Source organism: Oryzias melastigma, linkage group LG9 (assembly GCF_002922805.2).
Source record: "Oryzias melastigma strain HK-1 linkage group LG9, ASM292280v2, whole genome shotgun sequence".
NCBI lineage: Eukaryota > Metazoa > Chordata > Actinopteri > Beloniformes > Adrianichthyidae > Oryzias > Oryzias melastigma.
Window position 1 is genome coordinate 30,536,065 of NC_050520.1, and position 27,188 is coordinate 30,563,252.

The 27,188-nt window shown below is 36.8% G+C and overlaps 3 protein-coding genes across 9 annotated transcripts in view; all 3 read right to left on the bottom strand.

Moving 5' to 3' along the window:
* Positions 1–133: 133 nt before the first annotated feature.
* Positions 134–2,831, bottom strand: LOC112148866 (uncharacterized protein C22orf15). 2 transcript variants are annotated; one of them, XM_024276263.2, is made up of 5 exons: positions 2,591–2,831; positions 2,435–2,521; positions 2,243–2,365; positions 481–555; positions 134–378 (listed from the first exon to the last, which is right to left on the bottom strand). In XM_024276263.2, exons 1-5 carry the CDS (start codon positions 2,613–2,615, stop codon positions 302–304), a joined length of 387 nt encoding a protein of 128 aa, XP_024132031.1. In that variant the 5' UTR covers positions 2,616–2,831; the 3' UTR covers positions 134–301. The 2 variants fall into 2 exon arrangements, with proteins under 2 accessions (XP_024132031.1, XP_036069658.1); XM_036213765.1 differs by having other exon boundaries at positions 2,435–2,831.
* Positions 2,832–7,271: 4,440 nt separating this feature from the next.
* On the bottom strand, positions 7,272–22,101 carry adora2aa (adenosine A2a receptor a). 4 transcript variants are annotated; one of them, XM_024274732.2, is made up of 3 exons: positions 21,655–22,101; positions 13,575–14,168; positions 7,272–9,285 (listed from the first exon to the last, which is right to left on the bottom strand). In XM_024274732.2, the coding sequence occupies exons 2-3, from the start codon at positions 13,910–13,912 to the stop codon at positions 8,295–8,297; spliced, it is 1,329 nt and encodes a 442-aa protein (XP_024130500.1). In that variant the 5' UTR covers positions 13,913–14,168; positions 21,655–22,101; the 3' UTR covers positions 7,272–8,294. The 4 variants fall into 4 exon arrangements, with proteins under 4 accessions (XP_024130500.1, XP_024130497.1, XP_024130501.1 ...); XM_024274729.2 differs by having other exon boundaries at positions 13,575–14,171; XM_024274733.2 differs by lacking the exon at positions 21,655–22,101 and adding an exon at positions 19,651–20,185.
* Positions 22,102–23,486: 1,385 nt separating this feature from the next.
* Positions 23,487–27,188, bottom strand: part of specc1la (sperm antigen with calponin homology and coiled-coil domains 1-like a) — a 30,222-nt gene continuing 26,520 nt past the window's right edge. For all 3 annotated transcript variants that reach the window (XM_024275551.2, XM_024275549.2, XM_024275550.2), the window contains exons 14-16: positions 25,731–25,847; positions 25,579–25,638; positions 23,487–25,200 (exon numbers count right to left, since the gene is read on the bottom strand). In XM_024275551.2, the coding sequence (XP_024131319.1) occupies positions 25,111–25,200; positions 25,579–25,638; positions 25,731–25,847 (267 nt within the window). In that variant the 3' untranslated portion in view covers positions 23,487–25,110. The remainder of the gene's footprint in view (positions 25,201–25,578; positions 25,639–25,730; positions 25,848–27,188) is intronic.

Consider the following 27,188-nt stretch of genomic DNA (forward strand, 5'->3'; position numbering starts at 1 on the left):
TATATTATTAGACAAAGGATTTATTCTTCATGTTTAGACAAATATTTAATTACTTTTTTGTTAATTTGAAATCTCTGTGGATTTAAAACAACAGACTTTCTTAGCGCTCCTGTATTTTGTTGCATTTTTTTTCTTTACAGATATTTAAAACATGGAAACAAAGTCATGACAATCACTGCTTTTTATTTATTTGTAACCTTTGTGACCCAATGAAAAAACCAGCAGCTATATGCAAAATTCCTTTGACTTGTGAGTTGGAAACCTGTTCACAAACTCATGAGCTCTTGTTGGCAGTGATGCCTTAGTTTTTTTGTGTGCATCGTCTTCTCTTCTTTCCGTCTCCCTCCTTGTTTGCATTTGACAGCTTCCTCAGCAGCTCTGCAGCAAAACACATTTCCTTCATTGTGTTTTTGTCAGTGGGGAGGCTGCACGCATGGTCTTTGACCAGCAGGAGGCCTCACACACCAGCTCCTTCATTACCTGCTAGTTCAGGTTGACCTGAGCTGTAGTTGTTTAGGAGGGAAACATATTCCTGACTTCCAGAAGGATCATCTCCTGGAAAACACGAAGCCCAAAGAATGTATTATTTCTAGGTGCAACCAGTTAGGCTCGTTTTCTACTGATCAAAACCTGGAATTCATTACCTTCTTTTTTTTAATAAAAAATAACAATTATGTCCATTTTTTTGGCATGAACAAAAGCAAAAATATAAAAAAGGAACCGCAATCTATCAAAATTGTATTTATTTATTTTTTGACAGAAGCTCAATCATCTTAATTTCAATATAAAATATGCTCTGTGCCAAACAGGATTGTCTCATCGCAGCTCTGGACAGCTAGTAACCAATGTTGTGCAGCATAAGATAAGACGTGCTTTAAACTGGATATAATTCACACACCTTAACCATAATTAGCTTTAAACTAACTAAAAACTAGATATCTAGCATTACCAGCTATAATGCTAGAGTGAATTCTGTAATATGAATTTGGCCGCTGAAGATGCTGAAATTGATAGCTGAAAACGCTGAAGCTGATAGTCAGGTAAAATATTATCTAAATGCCAATTTAGCCAAAAAATAAAAAAATAGAATAAAAAACTTAGGTTAGCTGAAAAAGCTAGCGTGTAACTCAAATATTAGCTAAACCCTAAATTAGCCCAAAAAACTGAAAAAGCTTAAATTAGCCAAAATAGCTACCACGCAGCTAGCTAAACTCTAAATTAGCCTAAAAAAACGGAAAAAGTCTAAATTAGCCAAAACAGCTAGCATGTAGCTGAAATTTGCTAAATTCCATATTAGCCCAAAAAACTGAAAAAGACTAAATTAGAGAAAACATCTAGCATGTTGCTGAAATATTAGCTAAACTCCAAATCAGCCTAAAAAATGGAGAAAAGCCTAAATTAGACAAAATAGCTAGTATGTTTTTAGCTCTGAAAGAGTCATTCAGACTGATTTATCAAGGAGCCAGAAAGTCTTCCTTCGCCTTTAAAAAAATAAGACACAGATTTGTATTTATGATATACTATGATTAACACACATGAGACATTAGAAGGAAATTGACTTTTTTAACTTTTGACCTAAGTTCCTTTCAAAATAAAAGACACCCTGCAACATATGATCATGTCACTTCAGTAAAAGTAGTAATAGGAAGTGTAATGTCAGCTAATTAAATAAAAATAGTTAATTAACTGTGTTTTGTTTTCTATTTTCTAATAAATGCATTTTATTATTTCTGTAATGAGTGTGAAATATTTCTGTGTATTTTTCAGAATCTATGCTTAAAATAAACCAATCAATCAATATTATAATCTTAAAATGGTCCAGTTTAGTCGAAAGACCTACTTAGTGTACTTACTTATAGAGTACTTGCTATATTTATTCTAATACTCAATAATAATTAACACTTTAACACCAGAGCTCCAGTTTTTATGTTCTTTGATTTACTTTAATTGCTAACCTGATCAATGTAATTCCAGTAGATTTACAGAAAAGCGGCTTTTCTCCTTCAAAATCTACTGGAATTACTTTGATCGAATTAAAGGTTAAAAAAGTTACAGTATGTTAAAGGTGTTAAATGTTTAATAAGATAGACTTTAAGTGTGCTACTTTTTGCTAACTGGCTGTGCCTGTCAAATATAAATAAAAAAAATACTTTTTATGAAGACATTAGAAATAAAATGATCAATATTCTCATTGATTCAGCTCTGAAAATTCCTCATAGATCCGAGCAGATCCTGGACTCACGGAGGACCCTCAGCGGGATGTAGAACTGCCTCTGTGTCAGCACGCTGGAGGCCAGATCCCGGCTGTGCTGCTTGGCCTCCAGGTTCACCACTCGTCCGCTGCTGTCCATCAACTCCACACAGTCTGAGAGGGAGAAAAAAAAAGTGATGAAAAAATGCGGTCCGATCCTGGTTTACCACAAGAGTTCATTACCTTTAAAATCCAGACCACACTTCTCCTTCAAGAGATGGATGAAATTGACCAGCTTACAGTTGAGGTTGAACAGCTCCATCCTGTTATCTGCCATGGAAACTATATTTGTCAACATCCTGCAAAAAACACACCCCTCAAAGCAGTACAGGAACTCACCTCCAATTAGGATTGTGACGAACATGTTTTGCTGGTCGACTCAGAAAGTGCCTTAAAGTTCTTCATCGGTAAAAGAGTTTGGAGGTTTGGCTCTCACACCTCTTCACCACTCGTAAATGAGGAGACAAAGGTCTGCAGATGTTTGTATCCATGGAGTCTGCAAACACAGACTCTCCGCCTCAGTGGACGCAGACTAATGTGGGTTTACGGTTTCCTGCAGTTGTTGTTCCTGCATGTCAGAAAAATGCTGCTGAGAAAAATGACAGAAAAAGTCAAAGGTTGATTTTTCTCTCTATATTTGCTTTCAAATGATGGTTCAAATATGTTTTTTATAGACAAAACCCAACTGTATATGTCTGTTTCTTCTAATGTGGTCAACACTTTAACACCTAAATCTTAACTTTTCAACCGTTAACACAATAATTCCAGTAGATTCTGAAGGAGAAAAATTACAGTAAAATTACAGTAAATCAAATAACATAAACACTGGAGCACCAGTGTTAAAGGGTTAACACTTATAAAACAAAATATATCTAAAGGAGCATCTTTTTACAAGAAAATGTGGGAAAATGTTGCTGCTGAAGATGCTAGTGCTGATAGCTGAAAAAGCTGAAGCTGATAGCTAGCTAAAATATTAGCTAAATGACAAATTAGCCCAAAAAACAGAAAAAACTTAGATTAGCCAAAAAGAGCTAGCATGTTGCTGAAAAAATAACTATTCAAAATAGCCAAACCATCTAGCATGTAAATATTAGCCTAACTCCAAAACAACCCAAAAACTTTAAAAAGCCCAAATTAGCAGCTAGCATGGAGCTGCAAAACAAAACAAAAAAAGCCTATAGCCAAAACAGCTAGCATGTAGCTGAAATATTAGCTGAACTCCAAAATACCCTAAGAAAATCTTAGTAAATGTCCAAATAGTTCAAAAAGATAGCAGAATTTCAATTTTTTTTATCTTTAAAACCGTACCTTTTTAACACAGTTAAGAATAATAAAAAGGCAGGAATATTATTCCAGAATATATCAACTTAAACCTTAAATTAACTTTCAATATTTTACTCTCCATAAAAATATATTTTGTCAAAATTATACAAGTTAAAAATAATCAGTACATCTATTATAGTCCTGTTCCCTCTCTAATGAGAACACAGTTAGTTTCAAAAACACATATATACAAATAATATACACATAAACATCCATCCAGTGACTATTAGGTACTAGTAAAGTAAAAAAATAAAAAGAGTAGAGTAAACTGACTCAAACTTTATTCAACTCATTTACAAACAGCAGGATTGTGTCCCTCAAGGAGACTCCTGAGGACAGTACCCATAATGCACCAACAATCCTTCAAGCGTTTGAAGCTTGCGGCCTCAAAGTTTACAAAAATTGTACTAAAACATTTTGACAGATTTTTTAGTGACGTTTACATCAGAAAATCCATTTAAGGTCAGTTAGCACAAGCAGAATTTGTACTGTGGTGGACCAAATTGTAAGGCCGATTTCCTATTTTTTAACAAATTAAAGGATTTTATGAACACCTTATGATGCGACAAATACTGGAGGGGTCGCTTGATAATATGCTGTGATATATTTACAAACTTCTGGCTGAGATTTACCTCAAATTTTAAAATAAAAGAAAATATCGTTCTGCATTAGGATGATCATATGTGGCACAGGGTGTCTTTTATTTTGAAAGGAAATTGCGAGAATCTGTCAAAAGTTATAAACTATTTCATATGATGAATAAACAATTTTATTTATACCAAAAACTAATAATTTGTATTTATCATGATAGTAACATAAATACAAATGAGTTTCCTATATTTCCAATGGTGAACTAAGACTTTGCGGCTCCTGCTGGAGAATTTGACCCGAATGGCTCTTGAGGTGTTGAAGGTTGGAGATCACTGACCTAGAGGTGATTGGGACTCCATATGAAGGATGTTTTTGGACAGTGGGAGGAAGCCTCCCATCAAAGTAAAAACAAGCACTTGAAAAAAAGACTTCCCCGTTTGATATGTTTTATTGGTTTAATATTAATACAGATACGGACGTAACAATATTACCATATCAAACACATTTCCTGAGCAAAATGAAGACACATGGAAACATTAAAATTTCACTTCAAAGGTACCAAAAGAAACACTTTTATTCACCCATCTACTGATCTTCAAGAGTTTACCTGAACAAAGTGAAACACTATAAATGAAAATACGTGATAATGTGAGGATGAGGAGTGAAGAGTTAAAACGTGTGAGGTGCTTTTTGGATTTCTTTTCACTTTACATCTAATTTTACAACATGCTGTTGAATTTTTAAAGTAATGGGGTCAAAAGAACATGAACATCACTCGTATTTGTACTTAAAATTGGCCACATTATCATTTATTACAAACTTCTGAATTTTACTTGAATGGGAAAACATAGTTTTAGCAACTTATGATGAACTTAAACCTGACAGAAAGACACAAAGAAATATTAAATAACACATTTTTAATCTTGCTTGATCAACTTTTTTTTAAGATCAGCAGTAAAACAAATCCATTGCTCAGATTTTTCTCCATTTTGCAAATTCTTTCTTTTCTTTGTACCAAATGTACGAATGTCCCAGTGAAAGTTCTTGTAATAGTGCTTTAAACATAGAAGTTTTCTGTTTTTACAAACTATTAGCTGCTTAGGTTATCAGTGACACATTTATCATGGAGGACTAAATGACTCAATTGGAAATAAATACTATTAAATTATTAAATAAATGTGCCATTAATTATTTAAAATTGCCATTAAATACATAAAAGTGGAAATCAATAAATTGATGTTTAGTTAAAATGTAAAAATTAAGAAGCACACTTAAATATTTAAAGACATTTAATTATTTCTTGGCCTCAGACACACATTTATATCAGATATTTTATTTTACTTTGGCTGTTGGAGCCTACACTTGCCATGAAATAATAAATATTTCAAATATGTATTTATATATATGTGTGTGTGTGTGTGCCTTAAATGGTGATTTTAATGCCATATATATTTAAACATTTATTTATTGATTTCCAATTATATTTATTTATGATAATTTTAAATAAATAATGACAGTTTTTTTAAATAATTTAATTCTGTATATATTCATTTCAAATTGTCTACATGAGTCCTCCATAATTTTTGGGCAGCCTAGATTTTTAATTTATTCAATTTTCAGCTATAATGTCGATTAGAAACACACGTTTCCACAGCTTTATTCAAATATAATAAGAATTCTAAAGGAAGCTTTGGGAGACGAGTCGCTTTGCGTCTTGAACCCATGAGGGAGCTGAGATAAAAGCTGCCATGATAATGGATTCCAAATATAGCCGAACAACTTCAGGGACTCGTCTCCTGAATGAGGAACCGGGATCTTTGACATAGTTTCATGGACTTCCAGACCTCTTCTATTCCATTCGGCTGCCAAGTGTAAAGCTGGACGGAAGCGTGCTGTTCCCACAGTTTGGTGATGCTGCAGAGTGGAGCTATAGGATCCTACATTCTTCCTCACAGCAGCAGTAAAGTCACAGAAGAATGGGAATCTTCACATTCTGAAGAACTGAAATAAAAAAAATAAATTTAACTCTTTAACACCTGAGGCGTCGCCGGTGACGCCTAAACACTAAATCTTTAATGTACTGTAACTTTTCAACCCTTAACACCATTAACGTCATTCCAGTAGATTCTGAAGGAGAAAAGCGGCTCATCGAGCCGCTTTTCTCCTTCAGAATCTACTGGAATGACGTTAATTGTATTAACAATTTCAACTTAGGGACTAGAACTTGCGTCGTAAAACAATAATTTTTGTTAAGAACATTTTTCTGTCAGGATTTTTTGCTTCTGCCAATGGGGTGATAATTGTATGAGTACTTTGTAAGGATAAAGACACTCGTACTTGTACTTTTGGTATTTGTACATTTTATGTTTTTTAAGATTTTACGCAATTTTTTGCCATTTTTCAGCTCTATTGAAACTGAATGGGAATTTTTTCAAATTTCTGCAAATTATCCAATCAAAACATTCAGCACGATCAGGACATTCACACTTGTACTACTGCATAGGCAATTTTTTTAAAAATTTTATGCAATTTTTGAAATTTTACTATTTTTTTATACATAATTCTTCAAATATTTGTGCACTTTCTGCAAATTATGCAAGTTTGGTATCAAAAGGTTCAGTGTATTTAGGACATTCATCCTTGTACTAATACATATGCAATTATTTGACATTTTATGCAATTTTTTGAAATTTTACATTTTTTTAAATATACTTAATTCTTCAAATATTTGTGAACTTACCGCAAATTATGCAAGTTTGGTATCAAAACTGTCAGTGTGTTTAGGACATTCATGCTTGTACTATTACATACACAATTTTTTAAATTTTTCAATTTTTTTATGTGTAATTCTTCAACAAATTATGTAAGTTTTGGATAAAGATCTTCAGCACGTTCAGGACATTCATGTTTGTAGTATTACATATGCAATTTTTTGAAATGTTACAATTTTTTTTATAATTTTACTCAATTTTTGGAATTTTTTACGCCAATTGTGTTTTTTCTTTCTTTAATATGTAATTCTTCAAATATTTCTACACGTTCTACAAATTATGAATTTAAAACATTCAGCACGTTCAGAACATTCATGTTTGTACTATTGCATACATTTTATTTTAATGCAATGTTTGAATTTTTTTTCCTTATATTTAATTCTTCAAATGTTTGTGCAAATTATGCAAGTTTGGTTTTAAAACGTTCAGCACATACAGGACATTCATGTTATAACTAATAAATACGCAATTTCTTGAAATTCTATCCGATTTGTTATAATTTTATGCAATTTTAACATTTTTTTACGCCAATTTTGTTTTTTTTCTTTAATATGTAATTCTTTAAATATTTGTGAACTTTATGCAAATTCTGCAATAAAAACAATTAACATGTTCAGGACATTCATGCTTGTACTATTGCATATACACTTTTTATTTTATGCAAAGTTATATGGTTTTTTGATCATACAACTACATATATTTTTGTGCACTTTCTTCAAATTATGCAAGTTTGGTATTGAAATGTTCAGCACGTTTAGGATATTCATGCTAGTACTTTTGGTCTTCAAACCTTTTACACATTTTACATTTTTTTTGCCATTTTTGTGATCTTTTTCACAAAATTCTTCCAGTTCTTTGTGTACTTTGAAACTAATTTAAAATTGGTATCAAAACATTCAGAGCGTTCCTGCCATAACTTTTGGTATTTAGGTATTTTACGGAATTTTTGAAATTTTTTACAATTTCTGAGAAATTTTTCAAATTCTTGTGATAGTTCACGAGCGGCTCACGCTGTCCTTCAGTATCTGGTGACAATATGATGTTAAGGATTGAAAAGTTTCAGTCAATCAAAGAACATAGACACTGGAGCTCCGGTGTTGAAGGTTATACACGCTGAGGTTTAAATAAAGATGAAGATGAGTTAATGCTCTGCTCTCCTCCCCGGCTGGTCTGTTGGGTCGGTTTCTATGGATGTATCCGCTGAAAGACCTTCTTGATCGTGTTCAGCTCTCTGGACCAGTGACTTCATGCAGTGTGTAAATAGTGCAGCTCATTTTCCTGAACCTCTCCGTCTTCCTTTGGTTTTCCGACCCGGAGCTGGAGTTCTGGCGAGGCTTCTGGACGACGGGCAAGGAGTGTCAGGACAACCTGTCGGGCTCACAGAAGCAGCTCTTGCTGCTTTGCCTGCTGAACAGTGATGAGACCTGGGCCGCGCTGAGGTTCTGCTTCAGAAGCTCCGGATCGGCCCGGTCCGGATCCGGCTGCTCCCCCAGCTGTGAGCGGTGCACCAGAGGAACCTCAGTCTGAGAGAGGGCCGGCAGCGCACAGGGACTAGAGCAGTGAGACATGACGAAAGACAGAGGGAGGTGCGACGCGGACACCAGACCGCCCCCTACAGGAGACGTCTGCGCGGCGCAGCACGGGGAGCTCCTGCTGTCGCTGTGCTCTTTGAGGAGGTCGAAGCTGTTGGCCTTGAAGCGGATGGAGTCTGTGATGCTGGTGTGAGTGGAGTTGTGCTCGCTCCAGCTGTTCTCCAGCGACTGCTGCTGGCCCAGGATGTGGCGCCGGATGATCTTGCGGAAGGTTTTCCGAAACTCCCGGATGCGGTAGGCATAGATAAAGGGGTTGATGACCGAGTTGGCATGGGAGAGGATGATTGCCACGTACAGGATGGCCAGGTGAGGGCGGTGGCAGCGAGGGCAGAAGAGGGTGAAGCAGTTGATGATGTGCAGCGGCAGCCAGCAGACTGCAAACAGACCCACGATGATGGCCAGAGACTTGGCAGCCTGGACTTCTTTCTGCAGAGTGGAGCGCGACTTCTCCCCGTGGAGGGCCTTCACCTCCATCAGCTTGAGCTGATGCCGAGCCGCCATGAAGATGCACAGGTAGATGGCCAGCATCAGCACCAGAGGGATCAGGACACAGGCGAAAAAGTTAAAGTAGACCATGTACTCCATGTCGACCACGTCCTCAAACAGGCAGTGCATCAGGCCGGACGGGCAGGTGCCGTTGGCGCTCTTCGGGAGCTTGTGCCAGCCCATCATCGGCGTCAGCCCGATGGCGATGGACAAAGCCCAGCAGATGGCGATGATACCTCGAGCACGCTGACTCGTCACCAAACTGTTGTACCTAAAAAGGCAAAAACAACGAGCATCAAAAATAGAACACATCAGTAAGGGCCTGCAAAGCTTCAGTGAGGGCCTAAAATGATCTGAAACAAAGTATCTACATCAAAATTTTACATAAATAATAGAAGGTAACCTTACAAATGTCAACAGAAAAATGTACAACATTTATTTTATTTTCATTTCCTGTCTCAGATCGTTCTTAAATCTAAATACAAATTTGAATAATCCTCCAATATATGAGGTTTTATTCAAAATATCGACCCTTCATTTGACCAGATATTAGTCTAATGGTTTATATTTTGGCTGATGTTGTTTGCATGTATTTTAAGTGAGATCAAGTCGATAGAAATTCATGTCGGCCACATTTAACATCTGGAGCAAAGACGCACATCTCTGTATTACCCGTATGCATTTTAATCACTTCCAAGGATAAATCTACTTGTTTTATGAGATATTTTTAGGGATATGTGTAAAAACAGGTTTGGTTCAGTGAAAAGAGCAGCTATTGAGACACGTTGAGACACGGTCAAGTAAAAAAGAAAAAAAAAGAATCTTAAAAGTATTTTATAATATTAAGTGGAAATAGTCACTTTCATATTTTTTGGCAACAGTTTCAATTAATTTGATCATTTTTACCTTTATTCTCCTGCTGATCAGACACATTTATGATTAAAAACAAAGAGGAGTGATGTTAGAACCACGTCTGAGCTAACAGCAGCTCACTGACCGCAGTAGAAAACATTACAGCACTAAAAAGTTTGACTTTAATGTCAGACACGCTGGAATTGTCTGATTTTTGCTCCGTTTACAAGGATTATGTAGAGACATTTAGGCAACTTTTAACTAGTGAGAAAAGATCTTCTGCAGCTCCACGTCTCATAGCCAAAGCTAATGCTAGCGTTAGTGTTAGCATTAGCACAGATTAAAAGAATAAAATCATAAAACCTTTATAATCAAACAAGCAGCATTCAGTGAAGTACTTGTGACCTTCTTCTAACTCTAACCGGGTGTTAGAGAGAAATAATCCACGACTCGTTTAATATCATAAATAGGAATAGCAGCTGCAGCTGGATTACAGACATTTGTACCAATACAACCAGATGGGACATTTATAAAATAAATTTTGTACAAATGGTGGTTACAATTGGTTAGGTTACCTTTTATTATTTACGTAAAACTGCTGTGAAAGCGTTCAGCTGTCAGCTTTGCAGTTCTAAACAATATAAGCCAGAAGCGACTGCACTTTGTGACGTCACGTGAAAAGAGTCTCTTGTCTCTGATTGAATGGTCAAAGCTTGCACCACCAAAAGCTAACTTCTTCTCCACTTCAGGCCGTAGCTGCACTTGGTTTTTGCTTGAATCACTCGTTTTGTTGTTTTGTTTATAGAAGAAGGGGGAGAAGTTCATTTAGTTTGCATAAGCAATTCTTGGACTTTTCCGTAAAAATGGGATATTCTCAAAAAAGGCTGAACAACCCCGAAGCTAGCGAGCCTGTCTCGACAGGGAAAAGGATTTGTCCACCACTTTCACCTTCCAGCAGCTCTGTCTGGCCAGGTAACAGAGTCTTGTGACAATGTTGAGTGACGGGGCCAGAATGAGAACTTCCACGCCGCCACTGAACGCATCACGGCTGCTCTGAACTATTGAGCTGCAGAGTCTCATTACAAACAGTTTCATGGCAGGATATGGGACAATATCGTTTCCCAGACAAAAAACAGGTTTCAAGATCATAAAAAACAAATGTTTATCACCCTCATCAGCCCCCAGAGATTTCAGGAGCACCAGAAAAGACTTTGTGCACAGCGGTTTCATATGTCATGTCTGAGAACAGGACCTCATTTTACAGAGAAATCTTCACCTGATCTGCTGGACTTCCTTCATGGATAGAGTTCATCTTTAAATCAGCTGGATTTGTTCTAAATAAGAAGGATTTAAATAAAAAAGCTTATTTTCAAGTTTAATGAGTTCCAGTTGTTATTGCAGTGAGGAGACTTGCACGCGTGGAGTTAGTTTTACAAAAACGTGCAATTGTAGTGAATTCAGTCTATTTAAATGATCCATTTATAATGGAATTGCTCCACAAAATAATATTCATATATAACAGGATGGTGTTAGAAACATAAAATAGTTGATATTAGCGAGTATGGTTTTGGGGAGGAAGACAGAAGGCTCCACTGGAACACACGCTGGTGAAAAGTCACACTTAGAACATGCACTGTTGTGCGTTAGCCTGCCTCACCCCGGAGCTAAAGAAGAGAAACAAAAACCAAGAAGGTCGTCCAGGATTCCTTGACGGAAGGACTCTATTTTGGGTCGGCCTGCTCTGCAGTGTGGGAGAGCAGCTGAGATGTTTGGCTTGTTCTTAGCACATTCTTGAGATGTTAAAGTGCAAAGGTTAACGCTGCAAAAACAACCCCCATCAGAGATGCAAAAAAAAGGAGGACAAATAAATAAAGAATACAGAGGAAACCTCTGCGTGGAAACGAGAGCCATATTGACGCTCCCTGAGGTGTGGATCTTCCGTTCAGCTCGCCGTCGCTGCAGGAGGAGGTGTTGCATCTGAAGATACGTTCCAGTGAAAGTAAAGAGACTGAAGGTCTCTGAAGAGCTCTGAGTCTGCAGAACCAATTGGAGCAATATTTATATGATTTCTCATGGGGGTGGGGGAAACCTCAAGGGACACGTGATTTCTGGAAGAACATTTTTAGCCCCAAAAAAAGTATTTTATAAAAGAAGTTCCTGTGTCCTGAAGCTCGGAAACATTTAGATCAGGGGTGTCAAACTCAATCACACAAGGGGTCAAAATCCAAAACACACCTTAGGTCATAGGCCGAACAGGATAAACATGTATTAAACACTCTAAAACTACATTTTTCAAACTTTAAAACCATAACTGTTTAACATAATTATGAACTAGATATATAGCATTACCTGTGATAATGTTAGTGTGAATGCTGTAAGCTGAATTTGATGCTAATGCTGATAGCTGGAGATGCTAAAATTGATAGCTAAAAACGCTGAAGCTGATAGTCAGCTAAAATATTAGCTAAATGCCAAATTAGCCTAAAAAACCAACAAAAAAACTTAGCCAGAAAAGCTAGCATGTAGCTAAAATATTAGCTAAACTCCAAAATAGCCAATAAAATCTTAGTACATGACAAAATAGTCCAACAAGATGTTTTTTTTGTAGTGCAGGTCCTTCAAGTCATAATAAATGCTTCAATAAAAGTGTGTGGTCTCACGTCCAACGTTCAAAACATTTGATTGACGTGCCAGGCTCGGAGTGTGGACTTCCAACGAGCTCACTGCTGATTAGCAAGAGAGGTTGCCATAGAAACAGTCACTCAGACTGACAGACCGATCGCTGCATATTGACGATTTCCAACTCCAACATGGTGATGTTTATCCTGTAATAACATAGTGGCTCTGTCCGAATTCCTTCCTACACACTGTAAAGAGTGTTCGTCATTTTCTAGTGCTGTCCGAATCTACAACTCCAAAATCCAGTGCACTAGAAATTTCCCAGAAGTCTTTGTGAAAAAGTAGCAGGCATCAATGCTCTCTACATTAACAAATATAGACCAGAATGCATTGCAGCTGAAAAATGCTTGCCCAAAAAACGTGTTTAAATGTATTTTTTTAGCAAACCATCCACATTTTCAACATCAGAACACAGTGGAGTCACAAATAGATGTGGTCGTGATTAATTAATTATGGACAAATTATTGCATTAATCATGATTAATTAACTATAGACAAATTATCATGCTATCATGATTAATTAATCATAGATAAAATTCTGCATTAATCACAATTAATTAACAATAGACAAATTATTGTGTTAATCAGAATTAATTAAATATTGACAAATCATCATGCGGATAATTACATATAGACAAACTAGTGTCAGGAAAGGGTTTTTATGTGGTTTCATGAGTTAAATTAGAGCACTCTCGACTAGATATTTTTGTTATTGTTTTGTTTTTTACTTAATTGTTCAAGATTGACAAAAAAAACCCTTGTTGGTGTAAAAGTGAAGTTTAAGTTTTAAATGAATCAGAGATCACAATTAATGAATCACACAAAAACTGAACCACATGACAGCACTAAATGGAATGTTTTTAAAGAATGTTCCTAAACTCTCTAAAAACATTTTTTTTATGAAGGCATTCTCCTATAGCAGAAGGAGGTGAGATGATCTTAATGATCATTTCTACAGCTTTACTAAAACCAAAGCAGCTTTGGACAACAATCCATCGTGTTTAAGTTTTTCCTGTTGTCATTGACTGACCTGAGCGGGATCTTGATGGCGATGTAGCGGTCTATAGCAATAGCAAGGAGGCTGAAGATGGAGTTCTGAGTGAGGACCAGGACGAAGCACGCGATGAACAGGCAGCCGTAGAAGTTGGAGCAGAAGCCGGTGCTGATGACGATGGCGAAGGGGATGGCCAGCACTCCCACAGCGATGTCAGCCACCGCCAGGGACACCACGAAGAAGTTGGTGATGCTCTGCAGGTTGCTGTTGAGGAACACCGCCCAGCAGACCAGCACGTTTCCCAGAACGGAGAACACGGCGATCAGCAGCTCCAGGACGATGTACAGGGATGAGGCGACGGGGTCTTCTGGCATGGTGAGATGAGCCGGGAGGTCACGGATGAAGAGGGAGGAAACCTCTCAACGTCCATCTCTGCAGCCCTCCAGCTGCCAACACTCCTCACCTCCAGACCTCCACAAACATCCACCAGACTCCCCACCAACAGTCTCCACACAAGAGCTGCTCCACAGCCAAGAATCCAGACTTCAGCGTCTTCCCGTCAACGCTGCTTTCCCATGAACTCCTTGAAAAGCTGAGATGATGCCAGTAAAGCACGTCAGGGGGACATGACTGCTGGAGATAAAGAGAAGCAAAAATGAGAAAACGGAACCGCTGCTGCAGTAGAGGAAGTCACTTCAACACTGGGATCAGACATTCTAAAAAGAGCAGAAGATACAAGTTAAACACACCCATTTATATATTTATAGGCTAAATAAAACGAGACTTCCTTCTTTTTTCAGGCCAACATTGTGAATAAGAAAATGTTCTTAATGTTTTACATGGTGAAATAAAGGTTACATTATAAACAGTCATTTTCTCAAATAAGCGATTAGAAGTTTGCAAATAAAGATGTACAGGTTTTTGGGGGCCATCAATAATCTGATTCTTTTTTTACATTAATTATGTGTACAAACATACTAGGAATTGGGTCATAAAGTGGACATGCTGTGGTGTGAAATCAGCAAACTATCAAACAAGATCCATCCATCTATCTCCTGTACCTGATCTGTCCTGGGCAGTGTCATAGCTTGATCCCTGCAGCTTAAATAAAAAAAAACTTAAAAAAAAACTATGTAAACCCATGTCTCCGGCTTCTGTGTTTCTACCACCATTTTTTGGTTCTTTGTACAAAACGTGCAGCCATTGAATGTAAGCTAAATCAGGACAAACTTTGGCCAATCAGGGACAGGGATTTGGTAATGACGTATGGGAGACGTCCCCTTTAATTTACAAAAACCCCAACCGTTTATAGTAGTGCAAGGAGATATAGAAGAAAAAAAATCAATTTCAGCATCTTACAGCATTCACACTAGTATTATCACAGGTAATGATATATGTCTATTTCATAATTATATTAAAAGTTACTGTTTTAAAGTTTAAAAATGTAGTTTTAGTGTTCAATAAATGTTTATCCTGTTCGGCCCACAACCTCAGGCGTGTTTTGGATTTTTGTCCCACTGTGCGATTGAGTTTGACATCCCTGATTTTCCTGTTAGCCTTCATAAACTCAAACTTTGTAGCTCTCATTTTTTAGTTTCTAATAAGTGTGTTTCGATATGTTTTTAACAGAGCTGTTTTCAGCTAAATAATGACATATTTTCTCCATATTTTTTTTTCGAAGTAAAATGTATATAATTGAATTGACTAGAGCCAATTGTTCTTCCTTTACTTTACTTTAACAAAAGTAAACAATATTTCTAGCAATCATTTTTAAACTACAACAGCCCTCGTCAAAATGCAGAAATACTCTGTCACTTTTTTATGTTCTCCTTCAGGTCTTACAAAGGAAGTAAATTCAAATGATTCATGTGACTCATCACAGCTCAGAGTAATATTCTGAGATAAGTGAATGCTACTGAAGAACAAGTCATCTGTAATGCAATAGTTTAGAAGTAACTTGCAAAACACTCACTGAACACGTTTGTCATCTTTGTAAAACAATTAAAAAACACTTTTTAAACTGATTTTTGTTTCTGGAATATAAATGAAATAGTCATGAGAATGCTGATTTAAGACTTTTGGAACAAAAGATAAATATTGGAAACTTTTCATTTAAAACTCTGGATGTTTCTTTTCTTAATTGTGACAAAAGATCTTAAAACTTTCCTCAATACAAGTTGACGGATTTGAATTCCATAGTACTTTATTGAGTCTTCTGATTTACATGCTCAAACATTTGAAAAACTGAACTGTAGAAAAGTTTTATAAATAAATGTTTTTGATGGAAGAAAGGCGTTATCACTATCACAAAGTGTATTGGCAAAACATGCGTTTCATTTTTAATTTATTTTTTACAAATAAATCAGCTGGCTTATATTTTTGCATTAACGTAGTTGGAATCCACTATAAAAGAAGTGCTTAAAGGCCTACTACAATCATTTTTTGATGTATTATAAAGTGTTCCCGCAGTGGTCTTTTAATCACGAATGATGTTTTTAGGTAAAAATCTAGAAAATTCTGTGTCATTTTTTAGGACATAGTTTCTGCAGAGCAGCAGAAAGTCTTTAAATTTCAACATTTTAAGTAGATAAGCAAAAAGCCTTTAAATATATTCATGGAGTATGATTTATTCTCTTATAGTAATCTTCAAAAATTTGGAGTTTACCAAGTATATTTTAGCAGCTAATTCGTTACCTACTAAGGTTTTTATCGAGTAATTTTGAGTTTAGCTTCTATTTTAGCAACATGCTAACATTCTTGACTAATTTAGCTCACTGGGCATTTTTGTGCTATTTTAAACTTTAACTAGTATTTAAGCAACAAGCTAGCTTTTTTGGCTAATTTGGAATCTACTTAGATTTTTTGGCCTAATTTGGACTTTTGCTCACATTTAAGCAACACACTCAAAATTTTTGCAAAATTGGCATGGATTAGGGACTTTCAAGTGATTTTACTACAAATTTTTCAGAAATGTTGGTCAACTTCAGCACTCTTTCATAGTTCTTTAATGAAATTTCCAGACATTTTATATTTTGCATTTTTAGCAAATCCCTTCAGCAATTATAGTAAATTGCATCACCATTTTCAGCAAAAAGCTTCAGCATCTTCAGCGACTACTTTCAGGAAAAAGCATTCACACTAGCGTTATCGCAGGTAATGCAACTTTTCTAGTTATTACTTCTCTCTCCCGTTAGCTTACAATCCCTCACAACCTCAACATAACATTACCGATGCAACAAAAATGGCGATCAACTGCAGCCATCCAGCCTTATAGTTTAGAGCTAAATACCAGCTCAGACGAGGAAAACAAAGACATTATCAATTAGATGCATCAGAATGGAGCTTGCGCCTTGCCAATTGTAGCTTCTACATCTCTGCTTCAAGCTTTCATCAACTGTAGTTTTACATTCATTTGCTCCTGATTTACAACAATTTGAATGAAGAAATATTCAGAAATGCAATTTTAAGCTTAATTTTCTTTATATATGTCCTCCGTCTTTAAAAGAATGCAACAAGAACATGCTAAAAACACATTTTTTATTGGTGTGGGTCTATAATATCCTACTTTTGTTGAGGGGGAGTTTGGTATTTTTACCTCTAGAATAAATACTTTAGAGGAGTTTCACCAGCATCTGTGTTAGTGTTCTCTGATGTTTGTTCTGGAGGACCAACAAGTCAACAGAACATCATTTCAGATACTAATGCTGTGATTTAACAGTCCTGTTTTCTGACCACTTTTCCCAACAAGCCTCTCTTCTTCTGAGCAAACACTAAACCTCGATGTGTCAACCTTAGGTCTATAGGACCACGTAGAATTAGTGGTGATGTCCATTCATGAGAAGTTCTGCAGCTGTGTTGCTCCAGCAGATAATCAGATTACTTGGAAATGACCTTTTGAACGTTTCTGATTAGTGGGCAGCGGATATTAGACGGAAGGTTTGAGCTAGAACTCGTTTTCCTGTGAATTTGTTCTTGTTCTGAGTCAGACACTGAGAGGAGAATGTAAAATGTAAGTCACTGCACCGTCATCTGGAAAAGAAAGAAGGAATTTGGTATGTTTGCCTTAAAAACATCAAAGAGGAATAGAAAAAAAATTTGAGGACTAAAAACCCGACTGAGAAGAAGTACTTGAATATTTACTTGGGAGTGTAAGTCACAAAACTTTATTACCTTTTGACCTAATTGTTTTGTGACATAAACACAGGAAAAACATAAGAGAACAAATAAAAAGTGGGGGGTCCAAAAACAAAGTCCAGGATGCCGGAAGGCTGCTGTGTGAATTTCACCAGGAAGACCCGGCTTTATACTCCTTTGTGGACCAAATGCTTCCACCGTTTATTTTGGTTCATTTGAACAGATCCGGGTCTTAAAGTTTAGTTAGAAAATAACTTTTTCTGTCACTTTTCACAGCAGAAGGAGCAAAGACACCTCAGAAAGTTGAGCCGAGAAATTCCTATATTTGCAAAATTGAATAAAAACAGCTGAAGTCCTTACTTTTTGCTTAAAAAATTAGTTTAATTTTGTTTTTTTTCCCACCAAAAGTAAACTGCTGTTTTTATGAATCTGTTTCCTCAGAGGGGATGTTTCTTGAGGTTATTTGCAAAGATAACAGCTGCGCCAGAACACAAAGGTCTTTGCTCCCCCAGTCAGACTTTTCCCTCTGGGCTGCACACAACAACTTTTGGCTTTATTTTATGAAAATGTGTAACTTTTACAGTTCAATTTAACCTTTTTCACTCGTTTTCTACAATTCTGTTTAACCCTTTGATTTACTGTCATTTTTAAATTGCTAACACGATCAATGTAATTCCACCAGATTCTGAAAGATTCTGAAGGAATCTGCTGGAATTCATCGTGTTAAGGGTTGAAAAGTTACAGTATGTTAAAATTTTGTGTTTAAGCGAAAATTACAAGCTTAACCTAAAATTACACCAAAAACTTCAGTAGATGCTGAATTAGTCAAAAAAGCTAACATGTTGCTAAAATATTAGCTTAACTGAAATTTAGTCCAAAAAAACCTCAGTAGACAGCCAAAAAAGAGTTAGCATGTTACCAAAATACTACCTTAACTCAAATTAAGTTAAAAAAAACCTCAGTAAATGCCAAATTACTGACAAAAAAGCTACCATGTTGCTAAAATATTAGCTTAACTCAAATTTAGTCCAAAAAACCTCAGCAGATGGCAAATTAGCCAAAAAAAGTTAGCATGTTACCAAAATACTAGCTTAACTTAAAATTAGCCCAAAAAACCTCAGTGGATGACAAATTAGCTGAAAAAGCTAACACGTTGCTAAAATATTAGCTATACTCAAATTTAGCCCAGAAACTCAGTAGATGCCAAATCAGCCAAAAAAAAGGCTAACACGGTACTAAAATATCATCTCAACTCAAAATTAGCCCAAAAAACCTCAGTGGATGCCAAATTAGCAAAAAAGGTAACACATTAACAAAATACTACCTTAATTCAAAATTAGTCCAAAACACCACAGAAGATGCCAGATTACCCACAAAAAAGCTAACACGTTGCTAAAATATTAGCCCAACTCAAAATTAGCCCAAAAAACCTCAATAGATGCCAAATTAGTTAAAAAAAATAGCTTGCCCGTTACCAAAATACTAGCTTAACTGAAAATTAGAAGAAGATGCCAGATTAGCCAAAAAGGCTAGCACATTTTCAAAATAATAGCTTGACACAGAAATAGCCCAAAAAACCTCAGTAGATGACAAATCAGCCGAAAAAGTGAACACGATGGTAAATAGCCCAAAAAACTAAGTAGAAGCCAAATTAGCCAAAAAAGGTAACACGCTGCTAAAACATTAGCTTAACTCAAAATTAGCCCCAAAAAACTCAGTAGTAGATGTCAAATTAGCTGAAAACAAGCTAGCAGGTTCCCAAAACACTATCTTAACTGAAAATTAGCCCAAAACACCATAAGATGCCAAATTAGCCAAAAAGCTAGGACGTTTTCAAAATAATAGCTTGACTCAGAATTAGCCCAAATAACCTCAGTAGATGCCAAATGAGCCAAAAAAAATAAATAAATTAAAAAAAAAAAAAAGAAGCTACTTAGATCATTTCCTTCCATGAGATTACATTATACTGTGTGCTCACTTGAAAAGCAATCAACCGTGTTCCAGCATGAGTTGGAGAAGACTCCAGTCCTTCAGGGCTGCTGGTTTCAGGTGTCCAACGTGGCTCCAAACTACCTGGATCAGGCAGAACCCAGAAGGACGGAGTTCAGCTCGATAAAATCAGGTCATCCCAGCTCCAGCAACTCCACAACAACACCAGAAATCAATGTTACACACTTCTAAAAAAAAGACCAGAAACTGAAACCTGTCAGCAGAGGATGTGCTGCTCAGCATGCACAAGGACTCATCCTGCCTCCCACACGGAGAGAGTTCACAATCAGACCCTCATGTCTGAGCCACACCCAGGATTATTGTTTCAAAATCAGGGATTTCAATGTAAAAAATGTTACAGGAAGAGTTTTAATTTAACACTATACACATTTGCAGTTAGAAAAAAAAACCTTAACCAAAAGTAGTACAGTTATGAAGTATACTTAAGTTTAGCAAGTAAAATACAAGGGACTGCAGGAAGTACTTCTTCTGACTAGATTGGATCAGTTTAAGTTTACAATATATACTAGTAAACTATAGTAAACTTCAAATATCAAATTGTAGTACATTTAAACTGACTACTTTTGATAAGGGGAGCTCAAATAAAATCATCCTGAATACTGAAGGGTCAGCAGAACCCCAACGAGAGAGTTCTGAGTAAGAAGTATTTAAGTGTACCACAACTAAAATTGAAGCAGTTTAATTTCAATTTGTGTACATTAAAATACTTCCTTCCTACACTACACGGTCAGAAGCACGAGATAAAAATTCACAATTTATGTCCGTCTCATCGGCCAAATTGAGAGAAAAAAAATTATATGTGTCTGATAGTGTTTGGTGGGCCGGATCCGGCCCGCGGGCCATAGTTTACTATACTTAAAGTTCAAAAGTACTACTTTTAGTTGAGGCTGAATCAATCACTGTAAAGACAGTCAGGGGTAAATAAAGGCTAAGAGAACAATGGGAGAAAGTAATTTAATCAACCAGAAGGATGAAAAAAAAATGCACTTGTTGAATGAAAATGCAAAAAAATATTTTAGAGGAATAAAAACATTTGAGATGAACATTGCATTTTATTTTTTTATCTCCTAAATCAGGAGTCTGCAAACTGTGTCTCTTATCTCTCCATTGTGGCTCTTTGGCCAAACATAAAATAAGACTGCTGATCCAGCCATGTCGACCGTCAGAGTCAGCAGCTCCTGATAATGTCTGCATAAACAAAACTACCTAAAGAAAACAAATAAACAAAGCCTGAAAACTAAGACTACCAAGATCCAAACTAAAATAACAAAACCCAGCAGTATAAGACTGATGAGAAAAAAGAGGAGAAAAAGAATAAAAAATAAATAAGTAAAAGAAAAATTAAATAGCATTTTTTTAAGTAAAGATTACTTAATTGTCATTTATTTAATTAAGATGAGTTAAATGTATAAATTGATGTCTAAGGTTCACATAGATGATAAACTATGTAGGTTTTTACATCCTGTTGACCTGAAGACGTCTTGTTTGATCAACTCTGCCTCCAGAATGAACAGATTTTATATACAAAGCAAAACTTTGGTAAAAAGTTTGATCTTTTATGAGTTAAAAACACATATTAGCTTATGCTGCTCAACATTGGTTACTAGCTGCACTGAGATGATCCTGTTTTAAAAATAAGTTATTTGAGATTTTTTTCTCAAACATTGAGAAAGAAAAATCACATTTTGAGAGATTCTAGGTTCTTTTCATATTTTTGCTTTTGTTTGTGCCAACAAATAGACATAATTCATATTTATTATCAAAAAGAAAGGATATCATGAATACAAATCCAAGTTTCTTAAAGTAAAACTATACAGCTCCTTCTAGGTTTTGATATATCGAGCCTAAATGGATCTTCTGCTGTTGAAGTTGCTGATCTCCTGATCTAGATAAAGTTTATTTGAGCTGCAGAACTTTACACAAAGACATTTTACATGCTGCCGTGACTGAAGGAGTAAAAAGCGTAACTTACCTTTCAGGTGTGATCCAGAAATAAAAGCACGCGCTCAGGTGAAGTTTGAGCGGAGAGCGTCCATTCACCCAGAGGAGTGGCGGTGACGAGCCGCACGTCCGGGGAAGACGAGGACAAACCCCGCTGCCGCCGAGGCTCGGAGCGGCGCTTCCGGCCCCGGAGAAAGAAAGACAACAGACCCCCCCTCTTTCCTCTGCGTGTGTGTCCTCGGGGTGGGGGGCTGGCTCCGTCTAAAGACAGATAAGGCAGAAAACCTGATTCAGGTAATCCACTTGCTGTAATGAGCAGCAGCAGCAGGGCTGCTCACAGCCCGGAGGAAATGACTGAGTGGAAAATCTGGGGGGTGGGGGTGTCAGCTGCAGGCCCCCACAAAAAAAAAAAAAAAAACTAGGGCTGGGTGGGTATCGATAAAAAAAATTAACTAATTAATCGCAAACCTGGGGGAAAATTAATCGCGATTAATCGCAATTTTTTGTTGAATTATCTGCAAATAATCACAGCAGGAAATCACACAAAACACATTAAGAACATTTATTTTTAATTAGTGCTGTCAATCGATTAAAATATATATTCAGATGAATCAAACTTTTGTGTTGTGATTAATCACGATTAATCACAATGTTTGACTTGGTAAATTTTATATGACGACATGCGGCTTTTTCAAAAAACAGGGCAGAGAAAAAATGTTTTACATTTTTATTTTCTTAAATGTTTGAATTCATAGTGTCAACCCAGAAATGTGAATTGTGTTCAGAAAACATCAACAGTAAGACAAGCAGAAGTCTGAAGACTTTAATGTCTGCAGCATTACTCCAAGAAAGTTGAGGCTCGGTGACTAGGAATCACATAGTCCTCTTATTGTGAAAAAGCAAACTAAAAAAAAAAAAAAAACAAGATTAAATTACTTAAAACCTATTAAATATTTACCTCACGTGTTAAAGTCAAGGCCCGGGGGCCGGATCCGGCCCTCCAGATCATTTTATTTTATTGTTATTGTCCAGATGTTAACTGTATAATTTTGACCAAATATATTTTTATGGAGAGTAAAATATTAAAAGTTATTTAAAGTTTAAGTTGATTTATTCTAGAATATCCCTGCGTTTTTATTATTCATAATTATGTTAAAAATGTAAGGTTTTAAAGTTTAAAAATTTGGCATTCTGCTAACTTTAGAACTATTTTGGCATTTATTAAGATTTTTTAGGCTATTTTGGAGTTTAGCTAATATTTCAGCTACATGCTAGCTGTTGTGGCTAATTTAGGCTTTTTTTAGTTTTGTAGACTACTTTAAAATTTAGTCATATTTTAATTTTTTTTTTAGGCTAATTTGGCTTTTTGCTTGTATTTTAGCTGGCTTTCAGCTTCAGCGTTTTTAGCTATCAATTTCAGCATCTTCAGCTATCAGCACTAGAATCTTCAGCTGGGCAAATTCATCTTACAGCATTCACACTAGCATTATCACAGGTGATGCTATATATCTAGTTCATAATTATGTTAAAAAGTTATGGTCTTAAAGTTATAAACATTTAGTTTTAGAGTGTTCCATAAATGTTTATCCTGTTCAGCCCGTGACCTAAGGTGTGATTTGAATCTTGGCCCCCCGTCTGATTGATTTTGACTCCCCTGATTTACTTCTTTTGTAAATAACCATGGCATAAGTGCGATAATATCTGACAAAAGTGCTTTAACACACGCCATGGAAGCCTGAAAAGCGAAGGACTGCTTTTTTTTTGCGTTAATAATCGTTAACGCGTCGATTCTTTTTGATTATTCGCGTGTTAATGCGTTAACTTTCGTAGCCCTAAAATAAAAACACACACAAGAGAAGAGGCTGGCTTTATAACACTTTACTGAAGACCATAAAAGCATCAAACGGCTGATTATCATGGCGGTAATACTGAGGCTCAGTGCCTTCACACACAGTTCAGTCATGTAGTGTGGTTGAACAAGTTAAAAAAATAACAGGATTATTAGTCTGCAATCAAAAAAAAGGGCAAAAGCTGAAGCAATTCAGTGGAGTTTGGAATACTTTCAAGTTTATATACTTAAAATAAGTGTTCACATTTCTGATGTAAAGCTGTACATGACGAGGGCTTCAGCTAAGCTTTGTCCGTTGGGGACATGAAGTGGAAACCTCTCCTGATATGGTTTCTTGTGGCTCCACATAAGCACAAAAAATAATCAACAATCACTACAGCGCAGTTTCTAAGCTCGAGCTGATTGTACGTAGACACATTATGATCTGGCTGCGTCACATCTCCAACAGCAACCCCAGCTCTTAAGGCGAGAAGAAGTTAGCGTGCGATCCGAACAGCTTATCTCAGTGCAGCTACTTACTTACTGTGTGCAATAAATTCATCCGACAATAAAGCAGTGACCTTGTAGCAAATAAATACAGATACGTGTGAGCGTACTGAGGCACCGGTACGATGAGAACCACACTATCTCCAGTCTAAATGTGAAAGACGAGGGGCCGACGTCTAAATGGTGGAGCAGGTGATGGAGACACTCGAATGAAGAAGAGTTAAATAAATAAGCCACTAATGAGTGTCGTTTGATCCGTGCAAAAACAAAGAGCCTCCATGAAGATGTTGCTTCCAGCCAAGACAAACACTCCCATCCATGAGATAGGATGTTGTGAATCATTCGAGGGGCCGGAATGAAGATTTTTTTTCCTTTTCTCCCTCGTTTTCATCTCCCTCCTCACATGCAAACAAAGAGGTTGTGTTCCGGCTAAGAGGATCAACGCATTCCCCCAAATGTCAAAGCCAAACTTTAAACTACTTGTGGTGGTATTTTTCTTGACCCAACAATGGTTCTGATGAAGTGATTACAATGCATTTAATAAGCTTATAGAGTTCCATCCTAAAGTGTAAAAAAATCCCTCGTTCACTGGAAGTAACAAAAGTCTTCTATGAGATATTGTGCTTGAAAAGCAAAGCTTTTGTCAAATGTTTGGCAACTTGCGGGTGCTGTTAGCTTCTCCACCTGGTCTCCTGCATCTAGACTCACAGGCACTTTATGCTCTAAAGACAGACTTTTGGATCAGAAGGTTTTGTCGGGGAATAAAAAAAGGCTGCGTCTGTCTGAAGCGGATCCAGAGACCTTCATCAGCTTTGGTTTGCTGTAGTGTAACACAGTCATATTTAGAATAACAAAAAGAAAAGCAGCAAATAATCAGACTGAATGAGTTCTCTTCAACAGAGTGAAAACTTGGAAGCCAATCAGAAGGCACAGATCTGTCCAGTGTGGCTCCTTAAGGCGTAAACTGATGGGACTGATCCACTGTAGTAGCAGCCCTTCATAGAGTCCCTCCTCATGGCTTTTAGTGGAACGTCCGACATGGTGTGCAGTGAGGTTCAGGTCTGCTGCAGTGGAACGTGGAGGTGCGTGCAGCCAGCGAGCGACGGTGAGGTATCATAGTTGGTGGGGCTTTCTTCAGCTGCGGCGGGGAAGTCAGGTCTCGAAGTATTTGTAGATGGCTGTGACGTACGTCATGACGCTCTGCCAGTCCGGCCGCTCGGTGTGAACCATGTCGTTGATGTCCTGAAACACAGGAGACATGGCAAACAAACCCTTTAACACCGGAGTTACTGTAACTCTTCAACCGTTAACATGATCATTCCAGTCTTCTTTGATTTACAGCAACTTTTCACCCTTTTGACACCAGAGTTCCAGTCTTTTTTGATCTCCTTATACTATACATTATCTAATTATCGGGCATATCTGTTTAAGAAAGGGGGAAAACGTCAAGTTTCATCAGATATTTTCATCAGATATTCATTTGTGTATGTAATTAGTTTCAAGCTGTTGTCATTTGTAAGTTGTATTTTGTGTTTTCTTAAATTTTGCATTTTTTTTTTACAATAAAATCTCTTTGCATTTTTTCAAAAAAGAATAGAAAACTTTATTCTGAAAACTCACCAAAGTGCATTTGATGCCCACACTCTCTGCAGCCTGGAAGGCTAGTGTGAAGTTTCTCCTCTGGAGGGACAGAAACACGCGACAGTTCAGTCCCTAACACATTGAAGAACACAGACTGGTCTCTGAGAGGGTTCCCCTCTGAACTCTCTTGCCTTATCTTGTCCTGTGAGCTCCTGGTAGGGGATGTGTGCCGGCAGATAAGTGTGGAGCAGAGCGCAGAAGGCCAATCCATCATTCCAGCTGCTGCTGAAGTTTGTGATATCAATGTTCTGAAAGATGAAAGATGATCCATTTAAGCTCAGATCCAACTCGACAGAACATTTACATTCCATGACAAAGACCAATGAAGATTGGAGAGAAGATGGGACAACGCTGAATCCTGCAGATCCCGTACGTCACTTTAGGACGCTTTCAATGCCACTTCAAACCACATTATGGTCTTTATAAACCCAGACACCATTAAATCATTCAGAACAATTTACCACAAAGATCAAGAACTCAATCCAACGAGTAAGTCTTATAGATCATTTCTCCATAGAGTGACCTAAAGGATGACATGATTACAGCAACAAAAGAATTGAAACCGGTTCTCCCAGAACTGTAACTTCTTTTAGGATTTTAAACAGAACCCCCCACTTTCTCAGACAATGATGGCACATTTCCAGAGGAGTCATGGCTGCTATAACAGGCTGGTCATAAAGGCAGACAATCTTCTAATGACTTTTTGGACTCATTTCTTGTACATTTCAGGTTTTACTAGTTGATACAATCAATTGATCTATCCAAGCTTAATAGATCAATCATCGATCCATAAAAGTAGACATCGATCTACCGCATGATGCTAAAGTCCACTAGCTTGATGCTAATATATAATGGGATTTCTCATAGGAGTGCTAATGCTAACGCTTGGTCCACCTAAACCACGTGTGTCAAAGTCAAGGCCAGGGGGCCGGATCCGGCCCTCCAGATCATTTTATATTAATGTTATTTTTGGCTCGATTTTGCACTTATTTCTAACTTGAATAATTCTGATGTAGAGTAAAATATTTTAAGGTTTAAGTTGATTATTATTGTTCATAATGAGGCTAAAAAGTTATGGTTTTAAAGTTTTAAAAATGTGGATTCTGCTAGCTTTTGAACTATTTTGGCTTTTACTAAGATTTGTTTAGGCTATTTTGAAGTTTAGCTAATATTCCAGCTAAATGCTAGCTGTTTTGGCTAGCTTACTTTTTTTAAGCTATTTTAAAGTTTAGCTATTTTTTCAGCTTCATGCTACCTGTTCCGACTAACCTACTTTCTTTAGACTAATTTGGCATTTAGCTAATATTTTAGCTGGCTATCAGCTTCAATGTTTTCAGCGATCAGCTTCAACGTTTTTAGCTATCAGCTTCAGCATCTTCAGCAGCCAAATTCAGTTTACAGCATTCACACTAACATTATCACAGGTGATGCTATAATTATGTCAAAAACTTAAGTTTTTAAAGTCTTAAAAAAATTGTTTTAGAATGTTCAATAAATGTTTACCCTGTTTGGCCCATGACCTAAGGTGTGTTTTGGATTTTGCCCCCCTGTGTGATTGAGTTTGACACCCCTGACCTAAGCATACATTG

Coding starts and splice junctions, on each gene's coding strand:
- LOC112148866 (XM_036213765.1), bottom strand. CDS start 2,615: ATGTTCGTCACAATCCTAATTGGAGGTGAGTTCCTGTACTGCTTTGAG. Junction 556..2,242: donor CATCCCGCTGAGGGTCCTCC/GTGAGTCCAGGA, acceptor CGTGTTTTCCAG/GAGATGATCCTTCTGGAAGT. Junction 379..480: donor AGGTCAACCTGAACTAGCAG/GTAATGAAGGAG, acceptor GTTTTGCTGCAG/AGCTGCTGAGGAAGCTGTCA.
- adora2aa (XM_024274732.2), bottom strand. CDS start 13,912: ATGCCAGAAGACCCCGTCGCCTCATCCCTGTACATCGTCCTGGAGCTG. Junction 9,286..13,574: donor GCCATCAAGATCCCGCTCAG/GTCAGTCAATGA, acceptor TTGCCTTTTTAG/GTACAACAGTTTGGTGACGA.